We start from the raw sequence: 23,053 nt of genomic DNA, 5'->3' as shown, positions 1-23,053 counted from the left end.
ACAATGGGCTACAAAACAAGCAACATGATCACTATGTGCAATTAACCTGTGTCTGTCCAAAGTAATGCATGCAGGCAGCTTAGAAACGAAAGTCATGCTACCAAGCCGAGCAGGTGTCCCAAATTCCTACAGAACTAGCAACACTTGGAGCTAGACCACGCTCAGCCATAGGCTGAGGAACTGACTAGGGAAGTGTTCATGAAAGAAAGAGCGGAAACAGCCAGACCGAGCAGAGACAGTGAGAACTGCCGATGCTGCAGGCAGAGATAACAGAGTGTGGAGCCGGAGGAACGCAGCAGGCCACGCAGCATCAGATGAGCAGGAAAGCTGACGTTTCAGGTTAGGACCCTTCTCCAGAAATGGGGGAAGGGGAAGAGAGCTCTGAAATGAAGAGAGAGGGGAGGGGTGTGGCTGGGGAAAGAAGGTGGGATGGTGATAGGTGAGTGGGTAGACAGTGGTGGGGATTGGTCAGTGAGGTGGGAGGAGCAGATAGGTGGGAGAGAAGATGGACAGGTTAGGTTTTTCATATGAAGCACTGAAGACCTTGGCACAAGCCAGCGACCTCTTCATCCAGTGAATGAATAAAGAAAACAGAAGAAAGAAAGATGATGGGTGGAAAAAAAAGCAAGAGGTCAAATTGCCTCTGGCAACTAGGAACCCCTCCAAACAAACATTACAAAAGGTGGTGGCAACAACTAATCATCACAGTAATCCAGACTTTGCACCAATTGGAAGCATATGTGAATGTTTCAAATGTTGTGCTCCTACAATGAGCCACCAACTTCGCACACCTACCAACAATCTATCAAATGTAATTCAGATTTCATTTATAGCCTGACCACAAGCTCATGTACTGAGCAATGTTGCAATCTCAGACCTGTATTCACAGTTGGTGCACACTACCATCTTTCAATCAGGATGGGTGCCTAGATATATAGCTCCACATTTACTGTTACAATTCCCAATCTCCTACAGGATAAGGTGGCAAACTCCTACAGGCAGAAACCATAACACTCTGAAAACAGGCAAGGTTGTATGTTATCGTTCTGCTGGGAGAAATAGTGCTGGCCATCACTGGAGCAGCCATGATTCAGGCCACGGCCAGCAAATGGACTAAAGCCTGGGAGAATAATTATACACTACCATATATAATCCACTGTCTCACATCCCACATTCTTTTCTTACTTGCATACTAATGATGGTGTAACCACGTATTTTCTATTTGACTCTATCCCTTACTCCAAGCTTACACTACCATTATGCCTTTACCCTTTCAGATCACCACCACTCTCTGTCAAACACAGAGTGTGAAGTGCAAGCAGATCAGGATCTTGAAGAAAAAAAAACGCTGACACTCAACCTTGTTCAACATCCTCAGGTACAGAATACTGAGGCTGACTTGGTTTTAGAGAAAAGCACAGAGGTAGACTGCACATGATGAGGACTGGGACAGTTACCACCACGCACTTGGAGAAAGAATGGCACAGGTATCAACTTTCCAGAGTGCACGGTTGCATCCAGTTCTGCTGCAGAGCACTCACAGCTGGACTTTGTATCTACAGACCAACCGCGCGCGCGTGCGCGCGCGCACACACACACACACACACACACACACACACACACACACACACACACACACACACACACAGAAAATGTTTGGTGCACTGGGATTTCTGCCAAGAGGCTGGTTTCATAGTCAAACAGCATGGAGAAATCTAGCTCCACATTGTGCAAAACAATCTCCAAACAGACTGATAACACTTAAGAAGAAATTCAAACTTCTACTTAGTAGTTGAAAAGGATAGCAAAATTTCATGTCTTAATATTTTTTCTATTAACAATGACTAAAAAGACTGAGCTATATAATTTTTGTAGGAGGCATACTTTAAACTGAAAAAAAGGTACATTTCCCCTTTTTAAAAACTTATATCATACCATAGTCCGCAGTTACAGTACTTGCAGCAAACCATCTACAATTGCTCCTAGCTTACAGTAAATCCCCATTTTCCTCAATCAGCAACATCGAATTATCACCTTCGGTTCCTTCCCTAGTTTTCACAGAGGTTCTCAAATATATCACGAGAATAAAAAGTCTTTTACAACAATTTAACCTCACTGACCACTCAAGAAAGGATCTCCTGGAATCCTTAAAAGACTATGGGATGCAGAGACAATTCAGCCTTAGCCTCTTTCTCTGATACTCATTGATTCATAAGAAAGCCTGTAACCTGACCTCAAAAATGGCTTCCTCTGACTTGCATCCCTTGGCAACATGAAAAACATTAGTCTAGCATCCAGGTAGAAAAGCTGATTAGTTAATCTTGACCCCAACATCCTTTCATCTTGAAGTAAATGGACAATTTACAACAATTGTTTATAATTCTTTCAACACCTTTTTTGGATTTGGAAGATCCCAAATGTACACATTATGAACCCAGGGACCAATGGTGAACAGTTAACACCATTAATCCAGTAAGTCAATCTGGGCCTCCCTTTGATTTTTAATTGTCCAAAGCCTGTTGTCAAACTTCAGAAAACCTTGCAGGTGGACGAAGAATCCTACCAACTCTAGTTCTTCATCTGGAGTTGCATACTGTAATCCCACTTCTATGATTCCTTCCTCACATGTGTTTTGATCAATTACATGTAATCTCATACACAGAAAATAACACAGATTTCAATACGATTGAGTGATTCTGACAGCATAATCTGTAGCCTGAAGCTGTCTGTGCTTTTAATTCTGCTTTTGTGTAAAATAAACTTTACTTGACACGGATACACTTTGCAGTCTAGGTTTAGTCACAAACAAGGAAGGACAAAGATGATATTAGAGTCAATTCTGCACAATTTTAGAGCAATAAGAAATATTGGAAGGATTTGCATCAGTGATAATGGGAACTGCAGATGCTGGAGAATCCAAGATAACAAAGTATGATGCTGGATGAACACAGCAGGCTCAGCAGCATCTCAGGAGCACAAAAGCTGACGTTTCGGGCCTGGACCCTTCATCAGAGAGGATTTGCAGTCTGACAGGCCATAATATTAAATGCTTCAATGACCAGAGTTATATTTGTACTAGCTAATATGGTAGGGTCATCAATGCCCCTACAACCTATACGAGCAGATGGATAGGGGCACTTACAGCTACAATTTATTGGTGTGTTCCACTGGATGTTGAGCCAGATTCAAAGAAGGAACCTTGGTCTCCACTTGTTGGAGCTATCACCCAGTTGCTCCACAATGCTTCCCCTTCCTCTAAATCACTGCTTACACCATCTTTCTTTATTGATTTGGGGAACTTTGAGTGACCAGGCCTATAGTCCCTGGAATTTCAAAGAATCAGAAACAGAGACAGAGACAATCTCATTGAAACATGCAAATTCTTGTACAGTTTGACAGGGTAAATATCAAAAGGCTGTTTCCCCTGATACGAGAGCCTAGAAGTAGAGTTGGCCATTTACACCTGAGACGTTGAAAAATAAATCCCAGAGTTCTGCAATGCTCATCTGATAGGTTTGTCCAAGCTTAGGTTGGTAGGTATTTGGAAACAGAGAATCAAGTGGTAAGCAGATACTGCGGGAAAATGGAGTTGATGTTGAAGATCAGTCACAATCCTATTGAATGACAGAGCTTGTTCAAGGGGCCACATGTTTTACTCTTGCTCCTAGTTCTTGTGTTCTCATATCTGGAGTGGAGTTCAAGCTTTGTACCTCTGAGTCAGAGGAAAGAATAGCACCACCAAAGACAAAGGTATATGTGATGCAATAACAATAGCAATAATCACCTCAGGATACAAGTAAAATAACATACATTACATTGTAAAGATTTATAGTCGAAGTGAACATAAATAAGCAATATCATTCTCTTACAAAGTGTACTGATGAATGGAGTGTAGAGCTCTCTAGTGAGCAGAGGATCTGGTATATCCCTCAAAAATTCCTTCAGCAAAGCTCCAACGTCATGAACACTGTGCTCTTCATCAAGAACAACATCTGCACCACGATCAAATTCCTCGCGCAACTACAAGACAAAGAAAGGATGAGATAAATTTAGATACAAATGCAAAGACTGCATTTGGAAAACAGAACGTCAAAAGTAACTGTTGTGGTTGTTTTACAGGCTCATTCACCACAACAGGGTTGATGCGATATCCTTTCAACTCATATTTATAAAGGATGACATCATAAATGTCACAAGGCATTTCAAAGGATCATAATCCAAAAAAAATTGTTGAATAAAAAAAATAAGTCATTAAGACAGGTAGCCTTCTTGGTTGAAAAGTAGTGTTTTAAAGAGGTGGACGCACACATGTTAGAGCCCTTACATAGTCTGTGCATAATTGCACATGCAGATTGCTGTGTACAGGCATTAATTATTTTTAAAAACACCTAAGAGATGTAGTATTCAAACTGAAATTGTTGGCCATGAGTGAGAAGATTGGATTGCTTTCTTGTTGCTAATGTCATTGCCATTCTTCAGTTGCACAGAAAACAATTCATAAGTTGTCAACAATCTAAGAGGCAAAGTGCAAGACAGCCAATTTTCTCACAACAGGAGTCTGAGCTCTCAGAAGTGCGTACAAAGAGAATGTGGCATGATCCCTATCATATTCTCACCATCAAAAGGTAATGAACTAAAAATTAGAGATTATGCTCATTATTTTCTAATGTGTGTTCCTGGTAGGAAAATTGCCAATAAGAAATGAGTTCCATACAATCTGCTGCAATAAAAGTTGTTATCTTATGACTGTTAATATTTTTTAAAGAAACCAACAATTCCAGCGTGAAGGTTTTGTACATAATCTTGTATACATCTTCCCTCACGTAATGACTGTTCTGCTCAGGAGACAATTATTATCTGGGCATAGGAAGGGGTATGTGACCGGGGGGTAAATTTAATGATTTGTGCACTGGTTTCTACCATAATTGGACAATACATGGTAGGTCCCGGACTTCGGGATTTGTTTGGAATGTTCTCTGCAATGCAGGGAAGGATAACCAACAGTTATAGCAGCCATTGTTCAACATCAGGTTTTGTTTAATAGCGTTCAGAAGACAGCTCTCGGACCTTAATTATTCATCACATTATTAACTTTGAAACTAAATCCAAACTTCTACACCTACTTTTCTGTGATATGCTCACTGATGGCTGCACAATGTTTAATAGTCCACGTTCAATGCAACACCATCTGGACAATACCCAAGCTTGGGCTGACAGGTAGCAAGGAATATTTATGCCAAATGCCAAGCAATAACCAATCTAAACACAGCCGCTTGACATTCAGTAGCAATACCACTACTGAATCCCCAACTCTCAGCATCCTGGCAGATATCATTAATCAGAAACTCAACTAGACTAGCTGCATAAATACAGTGGCTACAACAGCAGGTCAGAAGCTATGAATACTGCAATGAGTAACCCAACTTTTGACCTCCCCAAAGCCTGTCCATCACCTATCAGGCACAAGTCAGGAGTGTGGTGGAATACTCCCCACTTGCCTGGATGGGTACAGCTGCAACAACACTTAAGAAGCTTGACACCACCCAGGATAAGGCAACCCAGTTGAAGGGCATCACATCTGCAAGCATCCGCTCTCTCCAGCACCAACACTTAGTAGCAACAGTGTGGACTAACTAGAAGATGCACTGGAGAAATTCACCAAAGATATTTAGACAGCACTTGCAAATCCATCAAGAAGAGCACAGCAGCAGCAGATATAATGGGAACACCACTGCCTCTAAGTTCCACTCCAAGCCACCCATCATCCTGACTAGAAAATATGTTGCTGCTCCTTCACAGTTGCTGGGTCAAAATCCTGCAATTCCCTTCCTGAGGGCATATGGGTATGCACGCAGCATATGCGTTGCAGTGGTTCAAGAAAGCAGCTCACCACCACCTTCTCAAGGGCAACTAGGGACAGGCAATAATGTTTGCCCAGCCAGGGACATCGACATCCTCTGAGTGAATAAACAATAGTACATAACTCCATCTACTACATACTGGTCCTTGTGGCTTTTCTGTAATTCAGAGGTAACATGATCATTTCTAGAATCAATGTTTCAAAGGTCCATCCAGAGATATGAATATAAAATCCAAGCTAAAACTCCAATGCAGTATTGAGGGGGCACTGCACTGTCAGAGATGCCTTCTTTCAGATGAAGTGTTAAAGTAAGGCCCTCTAAATTGGACATAGACAATTCTATAATCTATTTTAAGAGGAGCAGGATATTTTTAACCAGTGTGCTGACCAAATTTGACTTCACTACAGATTATCTCCTCATTGTCACAATGGAGAGTGCAAACTGGCTGCAAATTTAATGGCCGACAAGAGGCAGTGGGGTGCGGAATCACCAAGTGAGGGAATGAGAGAGAGAGAGCGTGAGAGAGAGCGCGAACGAGACAGAGAGAGAGAGAGAGACAGCGTGCGCGAACAAGAGAGAGAGAGAGAGCGCGCGCGCAAGCGAGAGAGAGAGAGAGCGCGCGCGAGCGAGAGAGAGAGAGAGCGCACGCGAGCGAGAGAGAGAGAGCACGCGCGAGCGAGAGAGAGAGCGCGCGAGCGAGAGAGAGAGAGCGTGCGAGCAAGAGAGACAGCGCGCGCGAACGAGAGAGAGAGAGAGAGAGAGAGAGCGCGCGAGTGAGACAGAGCACGCGCAGGCCAGCGAGAGAGCGCGCGCGCGAGCAAGAGAGACAGCGCGCGCAAGCGAGAGAGAGCGCGCGCGAGAGAGAGAGAAAGCATGCGCCAACGAGAGAGAGAGAGACAGAAAGCGCGCGCGAACGAGAGAGAGAGAACGCACGAGAGAGAGAGCGCACGAGAGAGAGTGCACGAGAGAGAGAGCGCGCGCACGAGAGAGACAGCGCGCGCACGAGAGAGAGACTGCACGAACGAGAACGAGAGAGAGAGCGCGCGAGAACGAGAGAGAGCGCGTGAGAACGAGAGAGAGAGAGCGCGCACGCGAACGAGACAGAGAGAGAGAGAGCGCGCGCAAACAAGAGAGAGGGAGAGAGAGCGCGCGCGAACGAGAGCGAGAGAGAAAGCATGCGCCATCGAGAGACAGAAAGCGCGCGCGAACGAGAGAGAGAGCGCGAACGAGAGAGAGGGAACGCACGAGAGAGAGAGCGCACGAGAGAGTGCACGAGAGAGACAGCGCATGCACGAGAGAGAGCGCGCGCACGAGAGAGACTGCGCGAACGAGAGCGAGAGAGAGATAGCGCGCGAGAACGAGAGAGAGCGCGCGAGATCGAGAGAGAGAGCGCGCGAGAACAAGAGAGAGAGCGCGCGAGAACGAGAGAGAGAGCGCGCGAGAACGAGAGAGAGAGCGCGCGAGAACGAGAGAGAGCGCGTGAGAACGAGAGAGAGAGAGCGCGCACGCGAACGAGACAGAGAGAGAGAGCGCGCGCAAACAAGAGAGAGGGAGAGAGAGCGCGCGCGAACGAGAGTGAGAGCGCGCGCGAACGAGAGAGAGAGAGAGTGCGCGAACGAGAGAGAGAGCGCGCGCACGAGAGAGTGCGCGAACGAGAGCGAGAGAGAGATAGCGCGCGAGAACGAGAGAGAGAGCGCGCGAGATCGAGAGAGAGAGAGCGCGAACGAGAGAGAGCGCAAACGAGAGAGAGAGCGCAAACGAGAGAGAGAGCGCGAACGAGAGAGAGAGTGAGAGAGAGAGCGCGAACGAGAGAGCGAGAGAGCGCGAACGAGAGAGAGAGCGCGAACGAGAGAGAGAGCGCGAACGAGAGATCGCGAACGAGAGAGAGAGCGCGAGCGAGAGAGAGAGTGCGCGAACAAGTGCGAGAGAGAGATAGCGCGCGAGAACGAGCGAGAGCGCGCGCGAGATCGAGAGACAGCACGCGAGATCGAGACAGAGAGCGCGAACGAGAGAGAGAGAGCGCAAACGAGAGGGAGAGAGTGCAAACGAGAGAGAGAGCGCAAACGAGAGAGAGAGAGCGCAAACGAGAGAGAGAGAGCGCAAACGAGAGAGCGCGAACGAGAGAGAGAGCGAGAGAGAGAGCGCGAACGAGAGAGAGAGCGCGAACGAGAGAGCGCGCGAACGAGAGAGCGCGCGAACGAGAGAGCGCAAATGAGAGAGAGAGCGCGAGCGAGAGAGAGGGCGCGCGCGCGAGAGAGAGCGCGCGCGAACGAGAGAGAGAGAGAAAGCGCACGCGAACGAGAGAGCGCGCACGAGAGAGAGAGCGCGCACGAGAGAGAGAGAGAGCGCGCACGAGAGAGAGAGAGAGCGTGCACGAGAGAGAGAGCGCGCACGAGAGCGAGGGAGAGATAGTGCGCGAGAACGAGAGAGAGAGCGCGCGAGAACGAGAGAGAGAGCACGCGAGAACGAGAGAGAGAGCGCGAACGAGAGAGAGAAAGAGACAGAGAGCGCAAACAAGAGAGAGAGAGCGCGAATGAGAGAGAGAGCGAACGAGAGAGAGAGAGAGAGCGAACGAGAGAAAGAGAGAGAGAGAGCGCGCGAATGAGAGAGAGAGAGCGTGAACGAGAGAGAGAGAGTGCGCGAACAAGAGAGAGAGAGGGCGCGAACAAGAGAGAGAGAGGGCGCGAACGAGAGAGAGAGGGCGCGAACGAGAGAGAGAGAGTGTGAACGAGAGAGAACGCGAACGAGAGAGAGAGAGCGCGAACGAGAGAGAGAGCGCCCGCGCGAGCGAGAGAGAGAGAGAGAGAGAGAAAGCATGCGCGAACGAGAGAGAGAGAGAGAGTGAGCGCGCGAACGAGAGAGAGAGAGAGCGAACGAGAGAAAGAGAGAGAGAGCGCGCGCGAATGAGAGAGAGAGAGCGTGAACGAGAGAGAGAGAGCGCGCGAACAAGAGAGAGAGAGGGCGCGAACGAGAGAGAGAGAGGGCGCGAACGAGAGAGAGAGAGGGCGCGAACGAGAGAGAGAGGGCGCGAACGAGAGAGAGAGAGCGCGAACGAGAGAGAGAGCGCCCGCGCGAGCGAGAGAGAGAGAGAGAGAAAGCATGCGCGAACAAGAGAGAGAGAAAGAGAGTGAGCGCGCGAACGAGAGAGAGAGAGAGAGCGCGCGAACGAGAGAGAGAGCGCGGAGAGACTGCGCACGCACGTACGAGAGAGAAAGCATGCGCGAACGAGAGAGAGAGCGCGCGAACGAGAGAGGGAGAGAGAGAGCGCGCGCGAACGAGAGAGAGAGAGAGCGCGCGCACGAACGAGAGAAAGAGAGAGCGCGCGCGCGAACGAGAGAAAGAGAGAGCGCGCGCGCGAACGAGACAGAGAGAGAGAGCGCGCGCGAACAAGAGAGAGGGAGAGAGAGCGCGCGCGAACAAGAGAGAGAGAGAGAGAGCGCGCGCGAACGAGAGAGAGAGTGCGCGAACGAGAGAGAGAGAGCGCGCGCGAACGAGAGACAGCGCGCGCGAACGAGAGAGAGAGCGCGCGCAAACGAGAGAGCGAGAGAGCGCGCGCGCACGAGAGAGCGAGAGTAGCGCGCGCACGAGAGAGCGAGAGAGTAGCGCGCGCACGAGAGAGCGAGAGCACGCGCGAACGAGAAATAGAGAGACCGCAAACGAGAGAGAGAGAGATAGAGAGCGCGCACGAGAGAGAGAGAGCGCGCGCGCGACCGAGAGAGAGAGCGAATGAGAGAGAGCGCGCGCGCGAACACGAGGGAGAGAGCGCGCGTGCGCGAACACGAGAGAGAGCGCGCGGCGCGCGAACACGAGAGAGTGAGAGAGACAGCGCGCGCAAACGAGCGAGAGAGACAGAGTGCGCGAACGAGAGCGAGAGAGCGCGCGATCGAGGGCGAGTGAGAGCGCGCTCGAACGAGAGACAGAGAGAGAGAGCGCGCGCGAACGAGAGAGAGAGCGCGCAAACGAGAGCGCGAGCGTGAAGGAGAGACAGTGAGAGAGCGCGAGCGCGTGCGAACGAGAGAGAGCGAGAGAGCATGCGCGAACGAGAAAGATGGGAGAGAGAGACCGCAAACAAGAGAGAGAGAGAGACAGAGAGCGCGAACGAGAGAGAGAGAGAGAGAGAGCGCGCGAACGAGAGAGATAGCGCGCGCACGAGAGAGAGAGAGAGCACGCGCGAACGAGAGAGAGAGAGCGCGCGCGCGACCGAGAGAGAGAGAGCGCGTGAACGAGAAAGATGGGAGAGAGAGGCCGCAAACGAGAGAGAGAGAGAGAGATCGAGCGCGCGCGAACGAGGGAGAGAGAGCGCGCACGAGAGAGAGAGCGCACGTGAACAAGAGAGAGAGCGCAAACGAGAGAGAGAGCGCGCAAATGAGAGCGCGAGCGTGAACGAGAGACAGTGAGACAGCACGAGCGCGCGCGAACGAGAGAGAGAGAGCACGCGCGAACGAGAGAGAGAGAGCACGCGCGAACGAGAGAGAGAGAGCACGCGCGAACGAGAAATAGAGAGACCGCAAACGAGAGAGAGAGAGATAGAGAGCGCGCACGGGAGAGAGAGAGCGCGCGCGCGACCGAGAGAGAGAGAGCGCGCGCGACCGAGAGAGAGCGCGCGCGCAAACAAGAGAGAGAGCGCGCGCGAGAATGAGAGAGCGCGCGCGAGAAAGAGAGCACGAGAGAGGGAGAGCGCGCGAGAAAGAGAGAGCGCGCGAGAAAGACAGAGAGCGCGCCAGAAAGAGAGAGCGCGCGCGCGAGAAAGAGAGAGCGCGCGCGCGAGAAAGAGAGAGCGCGCGCGCGAGAAAGAGAGCACAAGAGCGAGAGAGCGCGCGAGAGAGTGCGCGCGCGTGACCGAGAGCGAGAGAGAGCGCGCGCGCGTGACCGAGAGCGAGAGAGCGCGCGAGAAAGAGAGAGTGCGCGCGAGAAAGAGGGCGCTTGAGAGAGCGCGCGAGAGCGAGAGAGAGAGAGAAAGCACGAACGAGAGAGAGAGAGCACATGAACAAGAGAGAGAGCGCGCAAACGAGAGAGAGTGTGCAAATGAGAGCGCGAGCGTGAACGAGAGACAGTGAGACAGCGCGAGCGCGTGCGAACGAGAGAGAGAGAGCACGCGCGAACGAGAGAGAGAGAGCACGCGCGAACGAGAAATAGAGAGACCGCAAACGAGAGAGAGAGAGAGAGTGAGAGAGCGCGCGAACGAGAGAGAGATAGAGAGCGCGCACGAGAGAGAGAGACAGTGCGCGCACGAGAGAGGGAGCGCGCGCGCGACCGAGAGAGAGAGCGCGCGCGCAAACAAGAGAGAGATCGCGCGCGAGAACGAGAGAGAGCGCGCGCGAGAAAGAGAGCGCGCGAGAAAGAGAGAGAGCGCGCGAGAAAGACAGAGAGCGCGCGAGAAAGACAGAGTGCGCGAGAACGAGAGCGCGCGCGCGAGAAAGAGAGCGCGAGAGAGAGAGAGAGAGCGCGCGCGAGAAAGAGAGAGCATGCGCGAGAAAGACAGCGAGCGCGCGAGAACGAGAGCACGCGCGAGAAAGACAGCGAGCGCGCGAGAACGAGAGCACGCGCGAGAAAGACAGCGAGCGCGCGAGAACGAGAGAGCGCGCGCGAGAACGAGACAGCGCGCGCGAGAACGAGACAGCGCGCGCGAGAACGAGAGCGCGTGCGAGAACGAGAGCACGTGCGAGAACGAGAGCGAGAGAGCGAGCGTGTGCGAGAACGAGAGCGAGCGCGCGCGCGAATGAGATTGAGCGCGAACGAGAGAGAGAAAGCGCGAACGAGAGAGAGAGCGCACGTGAACAAGAGAGAGAGCGCAAACGAGAGAGAGAGCGCGCAAATGAGAGCGCGAGCGTGAACGAGAGACAGTGAGACAGCACGAGCGCGCGCGAACGAGAGAGAGAGAGCACGCGCGAACGAGAGAGAGAGAGCACGCGCGAACGAGAGAGAGAGAGCACGCGCGAACGAGAAATAGAGAGACCGCAAACGAGAGAGAGAGAGATAGAGAGCGCGCACGAGAGAGAGAGAGCGCGTGCGCGACCGAGAGAGAGAGAGCGCGCGCGCGACCGAGAGAGAGAGAGCGCGCGCGACCGAGAGAGAGCGCGCGCGAGAAAGAGAGCACGAGAGAGGGAGAGCGCGCGAGAAAGAGAGAGCGCGCGAGAAAGACAGAGAGCGCGCCAGAAAGAGAGAGCGCGCGCGCGAGAAAGAGAGAGCGCGCGCGCGAGAAAGAGAGAGCGCGCGCGCGAGAAAGAGAGCACGAGAGCGAGAGAGCGCGCGAGAGAGTGCGCGCGCGTGACCGAGAGCGAGAGAGAGCGCGCGCGCGTGACCGAGAGCGAGAGAGCGCGCGAGAAAGAGAGAGTGCGCGCGAGAAAGAGGGCGCTTGAGAGAGCGCGCGAGAGCGAGAGAGAGAGAGAAAGCACGAACGAGAGAGAGAGAGCACATGAACAAGAGAGAGAGCGCGCAAACGAGAGAGAGCGTGCAAATGAGAGCGCGAGCGTGAACGAGAGACAGTGAGACAGCGCGAGCGCGTGCGAACGAGAGAGAGAGAGCACGCGCGAACGAGAGAGAGAGAGCACGCGCGAACGAGAAATAGAGAGAGAGACCGCAAACGAGAGAGAGAGAGAGAGAGTGAGAGAGCGCGCGAACGAGAGAGAGATAGAGAGCGCGCACGAGAGAGAGAGACAGTGCGCGCACGAGAGAGGGAGCGCGCGCGCGACCGAGAGAGAGAGCGCGCGCGCAAACAAGAGAGAGATCGCGCGCGAGAACGAGAGAGAGCGCGCGCGAGAAAGAGAGCGCGCGAGAAAGAGAGAGAGCGCGCGAGAAAGACAGAGAGCGCGCGAGAAAGACAGAGTGCGCGAGAACGAGAGCGCGCGCGCGAGAAAGAGAGCGCGAGAGAGAGAGAGAGAGCGCGCGCGAGAAAGAGAGAGCATGCGCGAGAAAGACAGCGAGCGCGCGAGAACGAGAGCACGCGCGAGAAAGACAGCGAGCGCGCGAGAACGAGAGAGCGCGCGCGAGAACGAGACAGCGCGCGCGAGAACGAGAGCGCGTGCGAGAACGAGAGCACGTGCGAGAACGAGAGCACGTGCGAGAACGAGAGCGAGAGAGCGAGCGTGTGCGAGAACGAGAGAGCGAGCGCGCGCGCGAATGAGATTGAGCGCGAATGAGAGAGAGAAAGCGGGAACGAGAGAGAGAGCGCACGCGAACGAGAGAGCGCGCAAATGAGACAGAGAGCGCGCAAATGAGAGCGCGAGCGTGAACGAGAGAGTGAGACAGCACGAGCCCGCGCGAACGAGAGAGAGCGCGCGCGAACGAGAGAGAGTGAGCACGCGCGAACGAGAAAGAGAGAGAGAGACCGCAAATGAGAGAGAGAGAGAGCGAGAGCGTGAACGAGAGAGAGAGAGAGAGAGAGAGCGCACGAGAGAGCGAGAGCGAGAGAGCGAGCGTGTGCGAGAACGAGAGAGCGAGCGCGCGCGCGAACGAGATTGAGCGCGAACGAGAGAGAGAAAGCGGGAACGAGAGAGAGAGCGCACGCGAACGAGAGAGCGCGCAAACGAGACAGAGAGCGCGCAAATGAGAGCGCGAGCGTGAACGAGAGAGTGAGACAGCGCGAGCCCGCGCGAACGAGAGAGAGCGCGCGCGAACGAGAGAGAGAGAGCACGCGCGAACGAGAAAGAGAGAGAGAGACCGCAAATGAGAGAGAGAGAGAGCGAGAGCGTGAACGAGAGAGAGAGAGAGAGAGAGAGCGCACGAATGAGAGAACACGCGCACGAGAGGGAGAGAGAGACAGCGCGCGCACGAGAGAGCGAGAGAGCGAGCGCACGAGAGAGCGAGAGCGATAGAGCGAGCGTGTGCGAGAACGAGAGAGCGAGCGCGCGCGCGAACGAGATTGAGCGCGAACGAGAGAGAGAAAGCGGGAACGAGAGAGAGCGCACGCGAACGAGAGAGCACGCAAACGAGACAGAGAGCGCGCAAATGAGAGCGCGAGCGTGAACGAGAGAGTGAGACAGCGCGAGCCCGCGCGAACGAGAGAGAGCGCGCGCGAACGAGAGAGAGAGAGCACGCGCGAACGAGAAAGAGAGAGAGAGACCGCAAATGAGAGAGAGAGAGAGCGAGAGCGTGAACGAGAGAGAGAGAGAGAGAGAGAGAGCGCACGAATGAGAGAACACGCGCACGAGAGGGAGAGAGACAGCGCGCGCACGAGAGAGCGAGAGAGCGAGCGCACGAGAGAGCGAGAGCGAGAGAGTGCGCGCGCGAACGAGAGAGAGCGCGCGCAAACAAGAGAGAGCGCGCGCAAACAAGAGAAAGCGCACGCAAACAAGAGAAAGCGCGCGCGCGAGAACAAGAGAGAGAGCGCGCGCCCGAGAACAAGAGAGAGAGCGCGCGCCCAAGAACAAGAGAGAGATCGCGCGCCCAAGAACAAGAGAGAGCGCGCGCGAGAAAGACAGAGAGCGCGTGCGAGAAAGACAGAGAGCGCGCGCGAGAAAGAGCGCGCGCGAGAAAGAGAGAGAGCGCGCGCGAGAAAGAGAGCACGAGAGCGAGAGAGCACACGAGAGAGAGAGAGAGCGCGCGAGAAAGAGAGAGCACGCGCGAGAAAGACCGAGCGCGCAAGAAAGAGAGAGAGCGCGCGAGAGAGAGAGCGCGCGAGAAAGAGAGAGCGCGCGCGAGAAAGAGAGAGCGCGCGCGAGAAAGAGAGAGCGCGCGCGAGAAAGAGAGAGCGCGCGCGAGAAAGAGAGAGCGCGCGCGAGAAAGAGGGAGCGCGCGCAAGAAAGAAAGAGCGCGTGTGAGAAAGAAAGAGCGCGCGAGAGAGAGAGCGAGAGCGAGAGAGCGCGCGAGAAAGAGAGCGAGCGCGCGCGAGAAAGAGAGCGCGCGAGAAAGAGAGAGCGCGAGAAAGAGAGAGCGCGAGAAAGAGACAGCGCGAGAAAGAGACAGCGCGAGAAAGAGACAGCGCGAGAAAGAGACAGCGCGAGAGCACGCGAGAAAGAGAGAGCGCAAGAGCACGCGAGAAAGAGAGAGCGCAACAGCACGTGAGAAAGAGAGCGAGAGCGAGAGAGCGTGCACGAGAAAGAGAGAGAGCGCGAGAGAGAGAGTGCGCGCGAGAGAGTGAGCGCGCGAGAGAGAGTGAGCACGCGAGAGAGAGTGAGCACGCGAGAGAGAGCGCGCGCGCGAGAAAGAGAGAGCGCGTGCACGAGAGAGAGAGTGAGAGACAGAGCGCGCACAAGAGCGAGAGAGAGAGCACGCGCGAGAGAGAGCGAGAGCGTGTGAGAGCGAGAGAGAGAGCGCGCGAGAGCGAGAGAGGGTGAGAGCACGAGAGAGAGAGAGAGAGAGGCGGGGGAGGGAGTGAGGGGGGGAGGGAGAGAGCGAGCGAGCGAGAGCGAGAGAGAGAGCGCGAGGGCGAGCGTGCGCTCTCTCTCTCTCTCTCACGCGTGCGCTCTCGTGATCTCTCTCTCGTGCTCTCTCTCTGTCTCTCGTGCGGTCTCTCTCTTGCGCTCGCATGCTCTCTCTCTCTCGCGCGTGCTCTCACTCTCACACGCGCGCTCTCGTGCTCTCTGTTCACGCTCTCTCTCGTGCTCTTGCTACCTCTCGCTCTCAGAGAGAGAGCACGCAAGAGTGAGAGTGCGCGCGCGCGAGAGCGAGAGGTAGAGGGCGCGCGCGAGAGCGAGAGGTAGAGGGCGCGCGCGAGAGCGAGAGGGTGAGCGAGATACAGAGTGCGAGCGAGATAGAGAGAGAGAGCGCGCGAGACAGAGAGAGAGCGTGAACAGACAGCGCGCAAGAGAGAGAGCGAGCGCGACAGAGAGCACGCGCGAGAGAGAGAGCGCGCGAGAGAGAGAGAGCGCGCGAGAGAGAGAGCGAGAGCGCGCGAGAGAGAGAGCGAGAGCGCGCGAGCGCGAGACACACAGAGAGCAGGAAAAAAAACTGGGAAACCACTGAACACTGAACTCAATATCAAGTTCAATAATTTTAGAACCTAAACTCGCTCATGTCCTCCCTCAACCCCGGCCTCACACACCAGGCCTTGTTATCACATAGCCCGCCATTACACACTACTGATTGTTAGTCACTAACAATCCCCATTAACAACTATTCACTCTCCTAGCCAGATCGTTATCAACTCCTTTGTCTATCCAACTGCTCTTCTCTCTCTCTGGGCTCTATCCTATCGTTTACTCCCTACCCCATCTCTCTCCCTGTTTTCTGCATATAAACTGACATGTCCCCTGCTGCCACTAGTCCTGACAAAGGGTCACCAGACCGGAAATGTTAACTGATTTTATTTTTCTTCACAGATGCTACAAGACCTGCTGAGCTTTTCCAGCAACTTCTGTTTTTGGTCCTGGGAAATCTGCTTAATTGACTGGAAATGCTGAAAAATCTTGTTCAGAAGCTGAGCAGTGAGCATCTGTAGGGGCTTGAACATCCCAAAGACAGGCAATAAAAATGCCTCTGGAATACAGAAGCAGTTTTCTAATGTGACATTGTCCGTCCTCAAAGCAATTAAATAAGGAGTCTTGATTCTTTGCCACCACAACTCCATGGTGCATGTCTATCTGCTGCTTCATCACTGTGCTCAGATGTTCAGATACCCTTTGCTCACCTGCCACACCACTGTTGCCTTAAATCGACTGACCTAGGTGCCATAATTATCTTTTGAAGTTGCTGTGCAGCTACAGAACATAGCAAATGTACTTGACCAGCAAGCTTCAACAAGATATGTTAAAAAAAACTGAACTTGTAACGTCTTTGACTGTTTAAACTGGTGTTTTGTGAAAGGACAGCCCAGGGATGGTGATCAGTCATATGATGCAACCATGCATTGAACATTCCACCACCTTACTCCTGTCTGCTTCATGGTTAATGGGAAAATGTTGGCCCCCTCCATACTTGAAAACAGAATTCCTCAATGTTTTCCTAGGTTGGCAGTATTAATGGGACCCAAGAACGGAAGTCTCACTTAAATATCTATTGGAATTTCCATTCCACTTGAGTCAACAGAATGAAATCCATGCATTTTGCAAAGTAGTCAAAGCTGAATTTTACTTCATTTATTTCAAAAGAGGAGTAAAGCTTTTTCACTCATTTAAGACATCCATTCAGAAAAAAACCTACAGCTCCATCATTCTGATAGCCAAATAGTTCAATGCCAGTTTCAAGGGATACCACCTTCACTATTTGACCTAAGAGCTTGTTCCATGTGTTAAGTGTTCTAAGGACAAACTTCCCTAGGTCAGTCTTCACCGTGTCCTTTCATTGTTTAAATTTCTGTCCCCCTGTCCTATTCTTCCCATTCAGTTTGGATTAATCCGATGTGCATATTGTTAATTCAGATTGAATTTTCCATGTTCGCTTTAACTCCAATGCCAAGAGTTAAACGAGGGCTTTTAGAAGATTGGCAATGTTTGCTTGGACCATAAAATTGATGGTCAACTGGCTGGAGATTGTTCATCTGTGTGGCAGAAGTTTTTGACTTTTTTTGTTACACAGGGAAAGGAGCCTCTAACATTATTTCCGCAAAGCTATGGCTGAATAAGGATATAACTGTGAAAATTATAAATTCAGTCTACACATTTGGGTTTAATCAGTTGGTAGGCCCTTATATCTTTGCTATACTTTTGTTTAAAAGTCTCAATTTTATCATTATAAATGACTGATATAATTAGATTAGACAGCATTGATTCAGAGCCTGTTTTTACAGAATAGCTGCTTTGTTAAAGGTAGGATTTTAAACACAAAGATTAGTCACTTGTCACATGCTTGTCATCTCCATCAGTCATTCAAAGGAAAAAGGTTTTACTGAACTACACAAAGTACAGCATTAGTTTGGGACTTCAGCCTTCTTAACTGCCCCCTCTTCTGAATCTCGTCTACATCTAGATCCATGCAAAATACACTTTTTCAAATATTCATTCACTTTCCATTTAAATTATGTTTCAGTCTCAACCTCAGTAGTCACATGTAATAAAAAAAATTCCACAGTCAAACAGTCATCAGTTCACAAACTTTTCTCCTCCCTTTCTCTAATGACAGCTCTTGGTTTCATTCCCCAATCACACATGTGGAAACAATCTTTCCTAATTCATCCACAACAAGGGCCCCAATTTTCAATTCACTTTTTACTGACTGCATCTCTCTCTACTGCTCCCCTCCGCCACATTGAAGCTGCTTTTGGCTATGCAGGAACAAAAGGATCACCATACCCAAAACATTAACCCTGACTTTTTTCCTTCACAGATGCTGCCAGACCTGCTGAGCTTTTCCAGCAACTTTGGTCTTTGCTCCTGATTTACAGCATCCGCAGTTCTTTTGGTTTTTATTTAGTATCTGACTATGCGGGAACTGTTGGATCTCCAAGTCTATCCCATTACCGGCCCGCTTCAGTCCAAACCTTCTGATATACTCATCTCCCCACTCTTCCCTCTCTCTCCCCATTTTACCCATTGGTCCATTACTGAGTCTCCATCTCAAAAGCCCAGTTTCTTCAAAGCCCTTCTTCAATGTCCTACTTTTCACTCCTGAAAGAAAGACCTGCCATCTCCCTTGACCTCATCCTCCATTCTAGACGGCTCCCAGTTGGTAGCTGGCTGCAGAATATCTTGGGGGCTTCTTTAAGCTAGACAACGGTGTGGTGGTGTGGGTGCAGTCTCACTATGCTGGGGAAATTAGAAACCCTGATCTCCCAAGTTGCTCATGATCAGAAGTGCTCAAACGGTAAAGTACCTTCAAAGCTGAATAGTTGGGAGCCGTACGTGAAGAATGGTTTAACTAGATATTGGATTAGACATTTTTAGGGCATGGGAAGTTGGTCATGAAATTGGCCCTCAATATACCTGTTTAATTATTAAAATTGACAGAATGAGATCCAATTCCAACCCAAATTTCTGTGGAAATTCAAGGAAGTTTACATACTGTCCATTGGGCATTTGATTTCAAAGTGCAACAAATTAAAATGTAAACTTTTAGGAGAATTTGAGATACAAATGAAATTCTTTATTTCCATTTAAAGTTCAAGACATGAGCTGTGCAGCATTCAGAAAACCACAAAGAGGCTGAACATTATGGAACAAATATTGTGGCGTCAGTAATGGTGTGGAGTTTATTGCTCCATTTACTCAGGCTCTTCAACTTTGGGAATGTCACACACATTGATCGGTGTGAATCTACAGAATGTAGTAGGCCAAATGCCATTTTCAAATTTTAAATGGCAAGTAGACAACCAGCTCCAATTTGGACCAAGTATTCACTAATTACTCATTAATTACACTGTAAAATTTTACAGCTGTACAACTTTGTACAAAATCTGACAAGTTTTATAAAGTTACATTTTTAAATTTAAAAAAATCATGGATAATACATCTTAATTTCTGAAGCATTTTTTACTGCAATGGAAGGTTTCATACGTAGACCTTTTAAAAACCTGCCCTAGTCCCAGCGGACCATGAGAATGTCCTCATTAAAGAGAGATGACTGATGGTGCACACTTAATTGCCTGCTATTTTTCCCAAACAGTTGGACCCTACTGCAGCCCATGTTGGGAGGAAATCCAGTTCTTGGAAATAGGAAGTGTTGCAGGTTCCTGCATAGATTTAACCAGGTCGGTGATAAGTGACATTGCTAACTGCAAAATCTGGACCCACAAGTTGGTGGTAGAATAATTTCCTACAACTATTGCACAACAGCTACTTTGTCTCAAAAGCCAATACTAACATCCTCCCCGCCTCCCCGTCTCCCCCTATTTATTTCAGAATCCTCTCCCCATCCCCCTCTCTGATGAAGGGTCTAGGCCCTAAATGTCAGCTTTTGTGCTCCTCAGATGCTGCTTGGCCTGCTGTGTTCATCCAGCCCCACACTTTGTTAGCTAACATTCTGTACGTCCTACTATAGCTATGGAGTAATAATGCATATATTGTTTTGGAGCAAGAACAGTTCTCTGACAGATCAAATGAAATGTTACTGACGAATCTTCAAGACATTGCTGCACTTAGTTGGGTACATAATGATAGCATTTAATCACAGGTTCATACACAGTCTGGACAGGGAGACTAACATCACCAATGCTCTGATCATCAGGCATAAAAAGGAAGTGGCAGCTACTGAAAAAGATATAGAAGGGAGCAATCAAGATAATTAACAGAAATAATTCCTTAAACATATCAAGAAAATTATCTAACTATACTGAATGAGTCCCTGCTCAATATAAGAATGTAAGAAAAGTGAGGAGTAGGCCATTCAGCCCCTCAGGCCTGCCCTGCTAGTTATTAAGATCATGGTTGATCTACCCCAAGCCTCAACTCCACTTTCATGCCAACTCATGGCCCTTAACTTCTTAATTTTAAAAGATCTATATACCTCAATATCTACCCTGTCATGCCCTTTCAGAGTTCTGCTGCAAGAAGATCACACCTTGTTTTTCTAAACTGTTAAAAATGAAAGGCCAACCTGCTTAGTGATTCTCCATAAGTCAATCCCATCCATTCTGGGAATCAGCCTAAGTGAATCGTTTTTCAATTGCCTTCAATGGCGCTTTATCTTTTCTTAAATATGGAAGTCAAAACTATACATAGCACTCCATGTGTAGCCTCAACAATTCCCTGTAACAAGGCTTCCTTAATTTTAAACTCCAGCTGCAAGCAGTAAAAGCCAAAATTTCAAGTACCTCCCAAATTACTTGCTGCACCTCTATGCTAACGTTTCGTGTTTCATGCACAAGAACGCCCAGATCTCACTGTACTTTAGTTTTTGGGAGTCTTTCATGATTTTAATAAAAACCTTTAAATTTTTCCTGCCAAAGTACACGACTTCACACCAACATTAAATTCCATTTACCAAGTTATTGCCCATTCACTCAAACAATCTATATCTTTTGTGGACTCCTACAAACTCACGACAACATCCCTTCTCCAACCTGCACATTTGGATTGCACTTTGCCGTCTTCTCCAAGTCATTAACACAGATAACAAACAACTGAGGGCTTAAGAATGATCCATTAGAGCCATAAGAAAATAAGACATAGGAGCAGATGTAGGCTACCTGCCCATCAAATCTGCTCTGTGATTTGATGAAATCGTGGCTTATCTGAGAATCCTCAACATTACTGTCTTCCCCCCATCCCCCATGATCCTCAATTTACAAATCACAACACTGAATATACTTAAGGACCCAGCGTTGATAAAACTCTGTGGTAAAGAACTCCATAAATTCACTTCCCTCAGAAGAAATTCTTCCTCATCTCTGCCTTAACTGAGTGATCCCTTTCTCAGCGATTATGCCCTCTCATCTCAGATACACTCTTGTCAGGTCCCCTGAGAATCTTGTGTTTTTCAAAATTTTCGATCTAAAATGACTATTTTAGATTTAAAAGACCTTGCGGTTAAGGCGTGCATCTGTGTCTGTAATTGTTGGGGGGGGGGGCAGCGATGTCATAACCCAACTTGGCAGAGCTTCGAATTCCGTTTGAGGGAGAGCAATTTGGGTTTCAAACCACTGTCCTGAAGTCCTCAACTTAAATAAGGGCAAATACAGAGGTACGATAAAAACAGTCATCCAGGAAGAGCTGGGAAAATAGACGAAGGGGAAAGTGCATAAATTAGCTCAGCAAAATTTTATTCCTGTCAGGAGCATGAACCTTCCATAGTAAACAAATGCAATCAAAGAGAGTAATATCATAAGAGCAGCAGGCTTGGGAGGAACAGATGACTTTGGACATAATTTCTGTAACTCCGTGACCAAAAGGATTGTGGATGCTCAGTCAATGAACAAATTCAAACTGGGAGATTCGCAGATTGTTTTTGGGTGCTAAGAGACATGGGGATAGGATAGAAATATGGAATTCATGTCGAAGTTCAGCCATGACCTTACTGAATGATGCAGAGGTTCGAGGAACTATACATTCGACTCCTGCTTCTATTCCTAATGTTTCCCATATCTTTCCACTCATGGGTAATTTCTCTCACCTCATTCCTGGTTGTAGATTAATTACCATCATTGGCCATAACACATTTTTGGATCACAGAATTACCAATATGGCAGCAGATGAACTAGATAGACCAGGATCTACCCAGCGGGCCTGGAAAGTTCTGTGAGACATCAAGTAAAATCAACGTTTTGAGTCCAGTCACCCTTCTTCAGAACTGATGGTAGGTAGGAAATGGTGACAGTAAGGGCATGCGGGAGAAGAAGGGGTGTATGTGCGCGCGGCAGGGGTGTGCAGAGAAGGTGCTATCAGGATAGGGAGATACAAAGCCCAGGCAGAAAGAACAGACAACAGTTAGGAACACAAAGGCCTGGATAGTAGCAGGCTCAGAAGAAAAGCATACATACTGCACAGCTATCCTATAACTGGGTGCATTCATGTGTACTATGGTTGAACTCAAGTGGTTCAGGCTGTATTTGTATTGCCATATGCAAGTGAATTTGAATAGAGGGAATCTAAATTATTGATTTCACTTGAATACATTGTTTTCCTAGCTACCTTCAGTTCTTTAGAAGGGTCACTCGTCTCGAAACGTTGACTCTGCTCGCTCTTCACTATTGCTACCAGGCCTCCCGAGTTTCGCTAGCAGATTTTGCTTTTTTGTTTAGGTTTCCAGCATTTTGTTTTTTTCTTGTTGTATTATAGACTGGAATCTATTTTCTCTTGCAATTTCTTTATCAGCAGATTAAGTTATGCTTTAAAATGTACAATGAGGATAGTGAAGATTTTATCAAGTAATGAAGGAAGAGCACAAATATGGCATTAAAACATTGATGTATCAAATAGTCATAACATTTATAAATTATAACATCAAGAAAGATATACAGCAAGTTGAGTCTCAGAAAACACAGTCTCCATTTATAAATTCCTTTTGACACATGTAAGTATACACAAAGAAAAGAAGCAATTTTGTACAAACACCAACAGTTAAATGATAACAATTTACCAGTATTAAACTGGAAAATCATTACAACAAAATACATTATAACTTCAATTCTGATTCACTGGATGTTTGCTTTATTAACCTCATTTGGAGGGCTTTGCAATGATGTTTCACTACTTTGTTTTATAAATGCCACTTGTCATTGTAGTGGCAAGAAACTGAGAAAAGCGGAAGAAGGATTTTACTGTTCCACAATTAAAATTTCTAAAAATGCATTTCTACCCTCCGACCACCCACCTCTAAATGAAAAATCAACAATTTAGATCCCCACTACTCAACAGAACATTTCATTTCCATGTGGCTATGCA

At 49.4% G+C, this 23,053-nt stretch overlaps 1 protein-coding gene across 8 annotated transcripts in view; it reads right to left on the bottom strand.

Moving 5' to 3' along the window:
• Positions 1-23,053, bottom strand: part of LOC125457243 (rho GTPase-activating protein 6) — a 497,221-nt gene that overhangs the window by 38,790 nt on the left and 435,378 nt on the right. For all 8 annotated transcript variants that reach the window (XM_048541196.2, XM_048541197.2, XM_059650414.1 and 5 more), the window contains exon 7: positions 3,870-4,020. In XM_048541196.2, the coding sequence (XP_048397153.1) occupies positions 3,870-4,020 (151 nt within the window). The remainder of the gene's footprint in view (positions 1-3,869; positions 4,021-23,053) is intronic.

The sequence above is a fragment of the Stegostoma tigrinum genome, chromosome 12, assembly GCF_030684315.1.
Source record: "Stegostoma tigrinum isolate sSteTig4 chromosome 12, sSteTig4.hap1, whole genome shotgun sequence".
NCBI lineage: Eukaryota > Metazoa > Chordata > Chondrichthyes > Orectolobiformes > Stegostomatidae > Stegostoma > Stegostoma tigrinum.
This window is presented reverse-complemented; position numbering and strand designations above follow the sequence as displayed.